General features: G+C 43.3%; 1 protein-coding gene across 1 annotated transcript in view; it reads left to right on the top strand.

The window, feature by feature from the left end:
- Positions 1 to 1258: 1258 nt before the first annotated feature.
- SEPTIN8 (septin 8) overlaps positions 1259 to 13970 on the top strand; it is a 60849-nt gene continuing 48137 nt past the window's right edge. Inside the window, exon 1 of the mRNA XM_083181941.1 lies at positions 1259 to 1523. Coding sequence (XP_083038067.1) covers positions 1500 to 1523 — 24 coding nt within the window. The 5' untranslated portion in view covers positions 1259 to 1499. The remainder of the gene's footprint in view (positions 1524 to 13970) is intronic.

Here is a 13970-nt window from a genome sequence, read left to right as displayed (position 1 = left end):
TCAGGGAACGCTTGAAAGTTTGGAGGCTAGTGGAGAGTCTTATTGTGTGTGGAAGAGCATTCCATAGGGTGGGAGCAGCCCGATGAAAGTCCTGTAATTGTGAATGGGAGCTGGTGATCCGTGCAGAAGAGAGACGCAAATCTTGTGCAGAGCGGAGTGGTCGAGATGGGAGATATTTGAGATAAGTAAAGAGATATAAGCTAGTGCAGAATTGTTAATAGTTTTATATGCTAGCAGAAGGCTTTTATATTGAATACGGTAAAACACAGGTAACCAACGGAGGGACTGGCAGAGCGGATCAGCAGATAATGAGTATCTTGCTAGGAAGATCAGCCTAGCAGCAGCTTTTGAATGGATTGCAGTGGTGATTCTGTTCTTGGGGAGACCAGTTAGGAGACTATAATCAATGCGGGATATAACGAGTGCATGGATAAGAGATTTAGTACGGTCTTGAGTGAGATAGGGTTGTATTTTGGATATGTTTTTTAGATAAATGTAACATGATTTGGTGACAGATTGAATGTGGGAAACAAAGGACAGTTCAGAATTGAGGGTGAGCACAGATCTAATGCCAAATTGAATGGGAAGATCTAATGCCAGATCCAATAGAAAATCAAATCTAACATCGAATCTAAAGCAAATCGAAGTGTGTGTACACACTTCAGATCTGATGAAAAAATCCTTGGCGCTGCACCAAAGATCCATCTGATCTGAAGCTGTCAAGGGTTTAACATAGAATTGATCAGATGTATCTGAAGCGAATAGCGTGAAAAATTAGCCCAGGGCAGATCAGATATCTGGGACATTTTTAGGGAATTCTGAAGAGATTTGCAGCTCAGCTATGCATGCGTAGTGGATGAGGGGCCACTGACGCTTTTTCCTACTTTCCTTGGGGTAAATGCAGTACCAGCAAGATTTCTATAGAGGGCAGCAAACGCGTACTGCTCGGAGAGCACTGGGGACTGGCAACGTTAACATGAACATAATACTGTACGTCGGCCTTCCAGTGCAGGGCGCTGTTCTCAGCCTGGGTCTCACATGCGCCATTACTCGCCCCAATCCCAGGCTGCGGGTATGTAGTGTACACCGGTTATACCCCAGCAGGCATCCCGGAGAGGTGACCCCACTACCCCAGCCCAGCGGCGGCAGCAGCAGCATGTGCATTGTCTGTCCATGACAGCATCCTCCGGACCACACTTCCCAGAATGCCTTGCATTAGTAGTGGGTGGGATCATCGGGTTAAGGGCGGGTCGAGCGCGAGTGCCGGGCGCTGTGAGTGTGTGTGTCCGGATCTATCAGCAGGCGGGGAGCCCGGGTGCTGAGAGCGCTGAGCAGGCCTGTGGGAGGCAGCAACAGCAGGACGCGGCGCTCTCTCTCTAATGCTGATGGGAGTTTCCAGGAAGTACAGTGGCCATATTGGATCCCATTGAGAGAGCAGGGATTCCGCCTGTACACAGGGAGACGGCGGCCGGGGACTGACGCGCACAGCAGCACACAGCATGGCTGCCACTGATGTCGAGCGGGTGAGTGCTGGGGGCGCTGCGGGGCGCCGTGCGGGTGAGGGGGCGCCGGGCACATGCAGGGGTATGACAGCGCTGGATGGAAAGTTTCCCCTGGCAGCAGCAGAAGTTTTTCCCCGCATACCGCTGCTTGTCTGCCGGCGTATCACCTGCGGTGAGGGGGGTGTGCCCGGCCTGCTGCTGTGCCGGGGCAGAGGATATCCGGGTACCGCTGTGCATGGCAGCCAGGGATGCTCTGTCTCTGGTGTTGGCGCTGTGTATGGGTGACTGAGATGTGTAGTGCCTGCTGCAAGCCCTGGGCATGTGCAACCAAGCTGTATATAGTGCCCAGGACTGCCGCTGTGAAGGGTGTGCATCTCTGTATGTGACACCGTGATATGCCTGCTAGCGCTCAGGTGTAATGCATCCCTGGCTGGAGGGGCAGCGCTGCCCATGTTACTGCCATCACTTAGAACTTTCTGCTCAACTCCTGAAGCAGCGATGCATCAGATAGCCGTCACCTGCTGTTAGTGTTCTAGTGTATGTAGTGTGCATTGTGTTCTCTGGGATGGTTGATGTGAAGCCACAGGAGTGTCTCTGCCCATGTGACGGTGCCTGCCCTGCCGCCCACATGCCACTTGTGCTTGCCAACTGTGTGACAGGAGCTCAGAGTCTGCTGCCATGGTGTCAGGATAATCTGCATCCTCTCCTGTCCCCTTACTAGGTGTACCTGGTGTAGTACAGCTGCGATCTGTGGCACATGTACTCTTTCCTGGCCAGTGCAGTGCTTTGATAAAAGTGATTCCTGTTATTTAAGATGCTTTGTGAACGTTACAGACACTGTATTTTTGCATTTGCTACTGTAACACATGGTAGTAAACTTTCCAAATGTGCCTGTACTTTGTCATGCTGTGTTCTGCTGTTTCTCTGATAATTCCTATTTGCCCGCACAATATTATGCAGCCTTTATTTATGTTTGGTTGTTGTTTTTATTTTTTGGACTGGGTCTCTGTGACCAGAGAAACACTTGGAAAGACTGGCAAACCTTTCTTCATATGTTGACCATAAAACCTCTTTGCATTTATGATTTTAGTACAATGCACGATCAGTCATTAGAATTAATTTGGCCTCTTTTTGTAAATGTATTAACGTAACCGAAAAATATAGTCGTGTTTTTTTTTTTTTTTTTTCAAGTAAATGTCCTTATCTGGTCTGAAGTGGGCGTTAACTTTACAGTACCTTGAATACAGATGTGGACATTACATGCAGCTACTGTATGAGGATGCACGTTCTGACACCACTGCATAATGCTGGTGTCTGGTTAGAAGATCCTAATATTAACATCACAATGTTGACATTAGATTGTCAAAATGCTTCAAATACAGAATGGTTACAATGTCCACAATATCACAGGTACACTACTGAAACTGCTCCTTACGGGGCCAGTGGAAACCTTAAAACACTTCTGCTGTTTGGCCAGATAACAGTAGACCGCAATTTCTGTTTGTCAACAGTTAATTGTGTTGACATGTGATCTATGTAGACTCGATGACTGGAAATTTCCCTGCTCAGACCCGGGATTTTCTCTTCTGCAAAATCCCAGGTTTTTTATAGAGATCCCCTTTCACACTGCTTCACAGACCTAGGAAATTCCTGGGTTGGCCTCTTTTAGACATAAGATGACTTCTACAGTTTTTAAGGCTGTGTCATCATAAGGGGATGGTTTGCAGGAACACAATAATGAGGACATGCAAATGTGGGGACAGCCTTAAATGGACTGGGTGTGGTTTACAGTCTTAAAATTTACAATCCATGTATCATATAACAATAAAAATACCACACCAGTTTTCCTTTTCAAACGTTTTTTTTTTTTTTTTTTTTTTCAAGTAATAATTTTTTTTTGTTAACGTCTTTATATAAACATATATCTTGCGAACAAGGCACTTCTCTGTGCTATGTTCCTCTTGTGTGGCATCTGTCCCTCTCCTGTTACCACTGATGTCAGCAAGCACCATGTGGCCCTTCCTGGCCAATTAGAACCATTTTTAAGCAGCCAGAAAGCAGATTCCAGGGCGGAATCATTCACACTTAACCCAGGTCACCAAGCTGGGAAGAAAGACCTGGGAAAACCCAGGTCAATTGCAAGGTCGGTGACCCTGGATCACCATTCCGGATTGGTGGCTTTCAGACAACATTTTGAGTTAATGTGCGTGCATGGCTTATTGCATGAGAAAACAGGCTGCTAATTGAATAGCTCATATGTTAATCTGCTAGTTGAATAAACCTCAAAATTTAGGAAAATCCACCAATGGCAATCTAATAGCAGAACATCAGTCGCAGCTCTCCTCTTAAAGTATAAATTAAGGACAAATCTGTGCTGAAGGTGAACAGCGCTGTTCACCAACATTTTGTGTATTTTCTGTTAGTGTACTGACTACAGTTTTCTTATTTTCAGTAAATTGGGAAAGATAATAGACTTGTGGTAATTGGTCTGGTGTCTAATTCTCAAATCTAAACAAAAATCCATGTATTTGGCCATAGTGCTTAAATTGTGCATCTCCATGTTAGCCGCTTGCTTAAACAATCTATGCAATGTATCACACATTGCAGGTTTTTGCCTGCCAGTGTTTCTTGACACTTTTATGTCTGGATTAGTAAATGTTCTATTCAGTGTGATGATTTCAGACACACAGAAAGGCAGTTCTGCCCACATGCACATTTTCACGAACCAAAACTGTATGTATGTATGTGTATATATGTAAGTGTCCACAGACACAATGGAGCAGCACTCAGATTGGGATTATAACATTGGAAATAAATGCAGACCGACAACTGCTATGGTCTGATGTTTTGATAAGTTTATTACTTTCTATCTTTGAAAAAGGTAATAAACATTCTGAAACATCGGACCATAGCAGTTGTCGGTCTGCATTTATTTCCAATGTTATAAACCCGATTTGAGTGCTGCCCCATTGTGTCTGTGGACACTTACCTGCATATTACATTGTACCAGCAGGGCACCACGGTTGTTGCAGCATGCTTATGGGAGTGCCAGACCCCAGCAAAATCTATCCTAGTGCACACATTCTAAAGAAACTTGATTTCTGCTTTTTAGGTTATTTTGTCTTCTGAATAAGAACATTGTTTAAAAAAAATACAAAATATGCCATTCTGTTTGTTCTTATAATAAAGCAGTCAGCTACTGGGATATTGATGGGTCTTCCCAGGTGCACCTTGGTGTGAAAGGGTCTCTAAAAAATAATGGTGTATCTAGGTTCACTCATCTACAGTATTTTGTTCATGACAGTCACTTTATTTCTGCTGGGAACTGTAGGACTTGACACTATTGTCATGGGAGGTAAGTGTGAGCTCCAGGCTTGCTGAACCATACACCCTGATTTGGGTCCGCGATGTATAGTTACTATTCAACTACAACTAGTGTCATAACGCTGTATGGCAGTATTTGCTAATTGAGGAGGTTCAGCAGCGGTGTAACGTGCATGCATGCTCTGAAAGTACATTGACTACTGGAATGCAGATTCCACACGCGTGTACATGATGGACAGATGAACATGAATCTAAATTGTTCTAAACAGCGGTCACATACCATCATGTGTTCTGTATACCATAGATTCAATACAGTGCTTTGTGACTAGTGCTGTGAGGGAACTCCCAGAGCTATTCTAATCAGCGTGCTACTGGATTTCTGCTCGCATACCTCTTGGGGTGCGAGCAGAAATCAGACCAATATGTCGGCTATACTGTATTTGTGTGTGGAGAAGGAGGCTCACACTGGACGACTGATCAGATGGTGTTCTTATTGGCCACATTGAGAGGTGGATGTTTTTTCTATTGTACATGCTTTAGGGCTGCTGCTGTGCTTTGGTGGTCATAGTGGGGATAAGGATGCAGAATGATCGACAGACAGTTGCTATATGAAGGAGATGACATCGAAGTGGCAAAACACTTGACCATTTTGGAAGCATTTTGCAACAAGTGTCTGACTGTGATCATAAAAATGTCAGTTTGTAGTTCACACACACAGGAAAAATACATTGAACTAGTTTGTTTCTGAGTCTGATGACTCTTTTCCCACGCCTTTAAAAATCAGGCTATTTCATTGTATATCCTTTACCTGCTTAGCAGGGATTTTAGCTGGAAGTTAGCCCCAGCACCTATCAATAACCGCTGCTGCGGATATCAGTCGTCGCCAGGTGCCAGCATCGGCAAGTGCATACACACTTGCTGATGCTGGGGTGGTTTATTGGGTATTGGTCCTATGCAGCGTTTATCTTTTCCAAAATAAACTGGTCTCTCTTGTCCTGTACACACACCGGGTGATCACCTTGGTCTTTGTTTTGTTTTGTCTATCTGTTTGCCAAAGTCGGCACACAGCGGTGGAGGGGGATGGAGCAGAGGCCATGTTGCAGCCATCGTTAACCATCCGCTTCCTTGTCTGTTCATTTGCAGATGATGGAGGGACTAATTTTATTGCAGTGTGGGGGTGACTTTAGTCTTAAAAAGCACACATATTCAGCATATGTAAGCTTGCTTGTCCATTTCTCATTGTCCAAGCTAGTTTTCTTCAATTAATAGACCAGAAGTCTATGGTGCATCTAGTATAGTACTTGGGCAAAAGCGTCATTGTATTATGTGCTGCTGTATTGGCAGCCAGACTGATTACATTTGAAGCAGTGTCTAGCCTGTCTTTTGACACTGATAACTGTCTTGGCTGCCTCCTTCACTGCTATCCTAAAGAGCACATTGCAATCAATCACTGGCTAAAGATCAAAGTTTCTGTGCAACCCAGCCCACAGTCCTTGGCAAGTTGCTGTTTTCTTTTTTTGTTAGCGCTGTCATAATACTATGTTTTTTTTTTCCCCTTAATTTCTGATACCCTTTGCAATAGTTTTGCTTGGCAATTGGAGGTAAGTGGTTACGGTTTTAGTAAAATATTTTGGTGGGCACCTACATTGGGTTGGGGTCATTTGGTCTACAGCATGATGCTTGACATGGTTCTAGGTCAACAGATCAGGTTGAGTCAAAAGGTCGACATGGGGTTTTTCACTGTTTTTTTTTGACCCAAATGTCAAGAGTCGACATGGACATGGTTTAAAGTGCACCGCATCACTCGCTGCACTCGCAATACTTCGGGCACACTATTTTATTCTCCCAGTGGATGGTAGGGCATGAAATACTGCATGTCTGCACATGTTGGCTCAAACAAAACGGTGAAAAACCCCATGTCGACCTTTTGACCTAGACACTGTCGAACTAATGACTTGTCGACCTTTTCCCATGTTGACCAGCACAATGGACCAAAATATCTTTAGATGCTGTTCTACAGAGCCGATGCAATATGTTTGTAAACACAGCATCATTCACACTGGCTAGAAGGCTTGGAAGAGTAAACAGTTGCTAGTTAGACCTAAAGGCCTGGCACTTATTTAAGCTACCGTGTTTCCCCAATAATAAGACCTCCCCGAAAATAAGCCCTACCCCAGATTTTGGACACTGGTCCAAAATAAGACATCCCCCGAAAATAAGCCCTATAAAAATTTCCCTAAGTGGGTGCACTAACTTCTGTAACCCCATCTCCACCCCCGCTAACCCCCTTCAACGCCGCCTTGCTTGTACAGGCTTCTACTGTACCGTAGAAGCTGTTGCAGCTCCCGGTCCCAGGGATGCACTGTGCACATCACGCGGCTGCTGTACACGGAGGGAGCAGTGGCGCAGGCAGAAAACAAGAAGAAGAAGAACTGAAAGGTGCTGTATTGTTGGTGAGGAGCAGGACTCGGGGGCATGTGACTTTAAAAGAAGGAATGGGGGCTGTGTAAGAAGGACTCGGGCATGTGACTTTAAAAGAAGGAATGGGGGCTGTGTAAGAAGGACTCGGGCATGTGACTTTAAAAGAAGGAATGGGGGCTGTGTAAGAAGGACTCGGGCATGTGACTTTAAAAGGAGGAATGGGGGCTGTGTAAGAAGGACTGGGGTCATGATACTTTAAAATAAGCCCTACCACCAAAAATAAGGCCTATGATGTTTTTTGTTGGGGAAAAAAAATAAGACAGTGTCTTATTATCGGGGAAACACGGTATGAGCCCACACTTTTCACATCTATCGGGACATATATTCTTTTATGCACACAGAACAAGTCATGTAGTAGCGATTTATATAGCTAGAACATCTCCCCAAGCTCATTTCTGTATGTTGCATACCAACATCCAAAACACAAGGTAATATTGTCCCCCAAAAATTAAATGATTAAATGTCACCCCTTTGTTATGTTTTAGTTCATATTTTGTCACTGTGATATTTCTGCTCCATTCATGTGAGGTGTCTCTTGCAGAGGTGACTGGAGGTTTTGTGGTGTAGCTGTGTCTGCGTGTACAACTGGTCTGTAACCAGAATTACTACATTCTATGAGAAACTTGCTGGGCCTGCAAGGTCACATCAAGCATTTTATCTTTAGGTTTGCTGAGCGTCATGGGTGGGGTGGCATCTGAGAACAGTCCACCCACACATATATACCACTAAATCTCATTGTTTCAGATTGGTCTAAACAGACCTTTTCCCTCTTTAAATACTGATTAGTGTATGTCATCTGTTCCATCAACGTCAAGAAAAAATGCACAGATATAGCCGCGCTCCTCATCCTTGCTGTGCCACGGATGCTCATGCTTGTCTGGGGCTCCAGTGTCGCATCTGAATCGCCACTTTAGTGTATAACCCACGAGAGCAAAATGGATGCAAGAGCACGGCAACCGGACTGCTTCATTTGCCATGTAGCGGTTGGTGCTGCAATGATTAGTGTGGCTACATCTGTATATTGAGATGGTAGCATGGTAATATATATTTTATTTCCTCACCGTAATTGCACTACACCACGGATAATGCAGCCAATTTGAACACATGGTGGGACCAATGAGAATGAACATCATTATAATAATAAAATGTAAGTCAGAAAACCATGAAGCATGTTGATTTACATGAAATTAGTATCCTCATTGAAATGTAATTTATATCAATTATATCTTATAATTACCTCATTGGGAACAATTAAAAATCTGCATCTAAGGCAGTAGTTGGCACAAGGTTGTATGGCCTGGGGTGGCACTCTGTAGCAAGTGGTGATCTGAGCAGCATAAGGTGGATTTTGACAACCACAAGGGGTGTATGGGAACTTTTGGAATAAGTGCTGTGTGTGATTGTGGGCTTTTTTTATTGTCTGGTACTTTTTGGAAGAGCCATTTATGCAGGACTGCTGTCAGCTAGAAGTAAAAGGTCCATGCATGAGTGGGTGCATGTGACTGATGGTACTAGATGCGCTTTGATGTCGTTGCCCTGTCCTCTGGGCCAGAGTTCATGTACAAGTGAGTACAGTAGTTAGATGTACACAAAATAAGTCCTCACAATTCTGCCTGCTCACCTCGTGCTGCCCATACCCATCACCATTGACTTCTCTCATAGAATTAGCAATATCTGGAGTAAGTGGGAGTATAAGGAACAGTGTGAATACTGAGGAGGACTATGCTAGTCTATTTGTTGCTTTGGAAATCTATATCTGCTGAAGAACGAATGAACTGGAATAAATTTTCTTATGCGACTATTGTGAATATTTACAGGAACTTATTTATGCACAGAATAATTTGACATAGTACTAGCTCTACTAAACTGTCTATACCAGAGTATAAATAACAAGATATGCCATAATATATATAGAATGCAGGTTTATTGGTCACGGGGCCAAAATCTCCCGGCAGTGAGAGTATCCAATGGTGTGATGCTCCAAGGCGTGTCGAACCGTGCAGAGTCTTCTTCAGGGAGTGTGATGGCTCTGTATGGGGTGGTATTCAGATTTTATTGCATATGGGTGTCGAGTCTCTGGTGGCCATCTTGATTGTGGGCTTTAATGCCCCATTGTTCCATTGCGTGATTACTATTGGTATTGCAGCACTATCTACCCCATTGCTGAAGTGGTGGACTTTGACTTTAAACCAGCTTTGTATGTGTGTGCACACAGCCCTCTCACGGCCGAATGTAACTAACAAGCACTCTGAAGTCAATGCAGGTAAGTTACTTTATTCCAATTCCAACATGTTTTGGGGACAAAGCCACAGTACAAAAGCACAAACATATATACCAGTGGTAGCCAACTCCAGTCCTCGAGAGCTACCAACAGTGCACATTTTCCATGTCTCCTCACAGAATCATAAGTGAAGTAATTGGCTCCACCTGTGGATCTTTTAAAATGTGTCAGTGAGTAATGAGTACAGCTGTGCACCTGCAAGGTGAGCTGGAAAATGTGCACTGTTGGTAGCTCTTGAGGACTGGAGTTGGCTATCCCTGATTATATACAATAGAGACGCTCACATTGCTTGTTGTTAACCGGACTCAACTGTGTGAGGCTCCCCCGGCCATCCACTGCTGCACATCGGAATCCTCCTCTGCAACTCTAGATGATGTCACTGGGAAGAGCCTCCACACTTGGGTCGGGAAGTTACACTGGAGATAATACAAGTGATCTTTAAAACATAACCGGTATACCAAAAATATATAAACAAGTGCAAATGCCAAAATAATGAATCCTTTGGAATACAAATACTATATTATACTATTACAATTATTATTTATTATCATGGAGCTGTCCAGGCAACAAAGTCTGTTCCCTATGAGTCGCTAGTAGTACCTTGCTTTTTATAGACAAAAGATCTTTTTGACTATAGCCAAGTTTTTACTAATTTTTTTAAAATCATCTGATCAAGCACATCGTCAATTTTGGACTGGTCACTTGTAATTCGTCACATCCACAACATTTCTAAGTACGGTAGACCATATATTAAAGGGGCGGTAGATTCAAACTTCCACTATGCAGCAGCGTATTACGATCCGTTGCTTTAACAAACCTTTCTGTTTGTAACAGTCAGGGGCAGATTTATTAAGCTTGGTGAATCCTTATTTAGGTTAATGCTGCCCATTCTCTCCTGTACGAAACTGTTCATAAATATTTTTATTTATTTTGTTTCTAAAATGTTTGAAGGTTGCAGTTTTCCACTTTTCTTTACAATACTTTCTATACCCACTGAAAGACCTCTGCATAACAAACTGCCAAATTTTGTACCTTGACCTATTTCTTATGTTGCTGTATGGTGTATGTGCTGTGGGTACAGTTGAATGTCCATTAGGTCTACTTTTAAAGTCATTACTTGCCACTCATGAGTCTGGTTAACTTTCCATGCGCATATTTAACCCTATCAGTATGTATTTCAGTTACTGAAGCAGTCTACATTACGGATTCTGTTATGCAAATCCCATTTTCCTTGACTGGCTAAGAACCTAATGTGAACTGGGAGATGTCTGCTTTCATTTATCATTTGTTTGTTCTTTGCTCACGTTGCACATCTATGTGACTGACATTTGGATTATTTCTTTAATTTAGTAACATTTTAAACATGACTAGCGGGTGGAGCAGTGGCTTTCGGCTGGTGCTGAGCAGGGTACAGAATAACAAAGCTTAATTTCCTGTGAAAATTCCTCAGGATCTAAAATGGTGAACAATCGGCGTCCATTATATATATGTGTGTGTATTTTTTTTTTTTTTAAAGCTCATAGCAGTGCAGTATAGTTTCATTTGTTAACTCTTTTTAACTACTAGGACAGTGGATTTATTTGGCTATGAAATCCATCTTTAAGGCAAGAATGATGTTTTATTGGGTGTGATTGCAGGCTAATCGTAACCTCCCATTTTGCCGTTGCCAATATAATTACTGTTGACATTGTCTACCTTTTCACTACATTCCGTCTTATGACTTAGGGGGTATTCAATGTTTGAATACCTGACTGTCGGAACATTTCTGTCTGTCAGAATCATGGCCAATACGACGTCAATTTGACAGTCTATATTAAATCTTTTGTTGGAAACGTTACAACAGTAAGAATAGAAGTGGATTGTTGGAGTCCACGTGTGTTTGGGCAAACTGATTTGTCAATCCAGCATCTGTTTTCAACCATGCAGATTCAACTTCTTAAAAAGTCAAACCAGACAGCCTTCAATGCGGTCGTAAACAGCCACATTGAATAGATGTACCGATTATTATCAGAAATATCGACACACCTTGAATACGCTTATTGGTCTTGTACGCCATAATAAAATCTAAGTTTATTGCCTAAAATACAATGTAGCAAGATACATGGTGTAGTCAAGGGGTAGCCAACTTCAGTCCTCTAGAGCTACCAACAGTGCACATTTTCCAGCTCACCTTGCAGGTACACAGCTGTACTCGTTACTCACTGACACACTTCAAAAGATCTACAGGTGGAGCTAAATACTTCACTTGTGATTCTGTGAGGACACATGGGAAACATGCACTGTTGCTAGCTCTCGAGGACTGGAGTTGGCTACCCCTGGTGTAGTCGGTACTTCTTCACACCCCTGAGGTCATGAGTTTAGTTTCTAAGCCACTCTGTGGAGTTTGTATGCTCTCACCATGCAAGTGCTGGTTTCCTCCCGTTCTCCATAATACATATTTACTTCTGATCTTGGCGTTTTGTGTGTATGTGTTTGTTGTAGGTTCCACTGGGACAGGAACTGATGGGGATGAATAAAATGTGTTCTCTGGAAAACACTGTGTGATGGATGTTTACGTTGTAACAGAACACATTTAGTAGTTAAATGTACATGATGACAAATTTAGGAGAAGTTACCTGTAGTGGTGATATTCTCTGTAAACTGTCAATTTAATGCATGTTTAGTATTAGACCAGAGAGGGTGAAGTCTCACAACGTGTTTCATTGATTTGTGAAGTGTGAACACAGGTTACTCCCCACTAGGGTGGCCAATCCTGGGATCGGCAGGATTTGGCCCAAAACATTTCCAGGATACTCCAATTTCTGGATTAGACTCCACATGTGCAGTCTAATGCTGGGCAGTGTCTGAGCACTTGCTCAGTAGCTGCCTGGCTGTTCCCGACCTAGCTGCGCGGCATGCGCAACATGACTAGGTCATAGGTCACACTGCGCAGGCTGAGCCTGCTGTACCGCTGCCGGAATCCTCACAGCCCGCTCCCAGCGCCACTTCAGGAGTAGCTCCTTCGCCACCTGGCACAACACCCACCCACTGCCTCCAACTGCTAATGTGGTGGGCAGGAGGCGTTTTTATGTTACGGATGTCAATTCTGGGATTGAGCATTTTTCAATCCTGATTCTGGGGGATTGAATATATGCCCCGGGATTGGCATCTCTACTCCTCACACCCCCTGCCCAGGTCTGTGGATCTTGTCACTCTTTGATGGCTAGAACTGCTTTTTCAGGTATGTTAGATTCTGTAATAGTTACTCCAATGAATGCTACTGAGAGAGGAACTGTATCCCAGCCATCTCCGCACTGCCTAGCGACTTTGCTGCTATCAAGCATCCACGTGTTGCCTGTTACCCACTACCTTGTATTGTGTGAACGATCTCTTCCTAAGTAGGAAGATTATGACAATTATCCACAAATAGGTTTTAAATGAGCAGCATGAGAACACAGGGGGAGGCACAATCTAGTGCAGGCTAATGAAAACAGTAGCAAAGGAGTTTCATAATATAGCAGGGAAAATCAGGCTTTCATTCTGGCTAGCAAATGTATCGACAATGCCAGTGCATCTGTCATGTTTTACCGAAGAGAAATAACTGGATTACAAAGATGTTTAGCAAGTCCCACAAATGGACTTTCCAGACTTCTCGTACTTCTGAAGTTTAGCAACAAGAACTCGCGTTCCTGCAGGTGGCATTTATATGACTTGCAAAGCTGCGAATTTTGATGCTTTGTGGGTCAACCATAATGAGGGCCGTAATGTATTATTCTTAAATCTGTACATTTACAACTTGGATTTTAGGCAATGCTGGAAAATGTCAATAATCCTGATTTAATATCCTAGTAATCAAGCGCTACAAATATATAGGTAGATTGTGTCTTCTCAGAGTTGCTGATAAGCGTATGTCTGTGTCTGTATAAGGCAGCGTTCCATTACTGTAGCATAAAGGGTTATTTCACAAGAATGTTTACCCCATGGCTTTGTCTTGTGATCCTATTAATCCTATCTCTGAACCCCAGCTTGGATTTTCTCATTGAATTTTGGCTTCCTTCTCTTCATCCCAGTAATGACCTAGATCAGAGCTAGAAGCTTCCCAGCTGGGATAACAGCGTTCTCATTCCTGCAGTCCGGTTCCCATAACCTCCTGTCATCCTGTGGTCTTGGACTCCTCTCCAGTCAGCGCAGGGCAGTTTTATATGTTGAGATGTTTAGGAATGCCTGTGTATTAATGGGACCACTTATCTGGAATGTATCCCAGCATAATTAAGCATTGCAAGTATTTTACCTAATTTACTATTTGCATTGCATTTAAAAATCACATCCGTAAGGATTAGAACTGTATTACACTTGCTGGCCTTGTCATTAGAACTACTTGATATATAAATTAGTTACTGGTG

This window comes from Crinia signifera, chromosome 4, assembly GCF_055691185.1.
Source record: "Crinia signifera chromosome 4, ASM5569118v1, whole genome shotgun sequence".
In the NCBI taxonomy this organism is placed as follows: domain Eukaryota; kingdom Metazoa; phylum Chordata; class Amphibia; order Anura; family Myobatrachidae; genus Crinia; species Crinia signifera.
The sequence above is the reverse complement of the archived record's forward strand: the minus strand, read 5'-3'. Positions and strand labels throughout refer to the sequence as shown.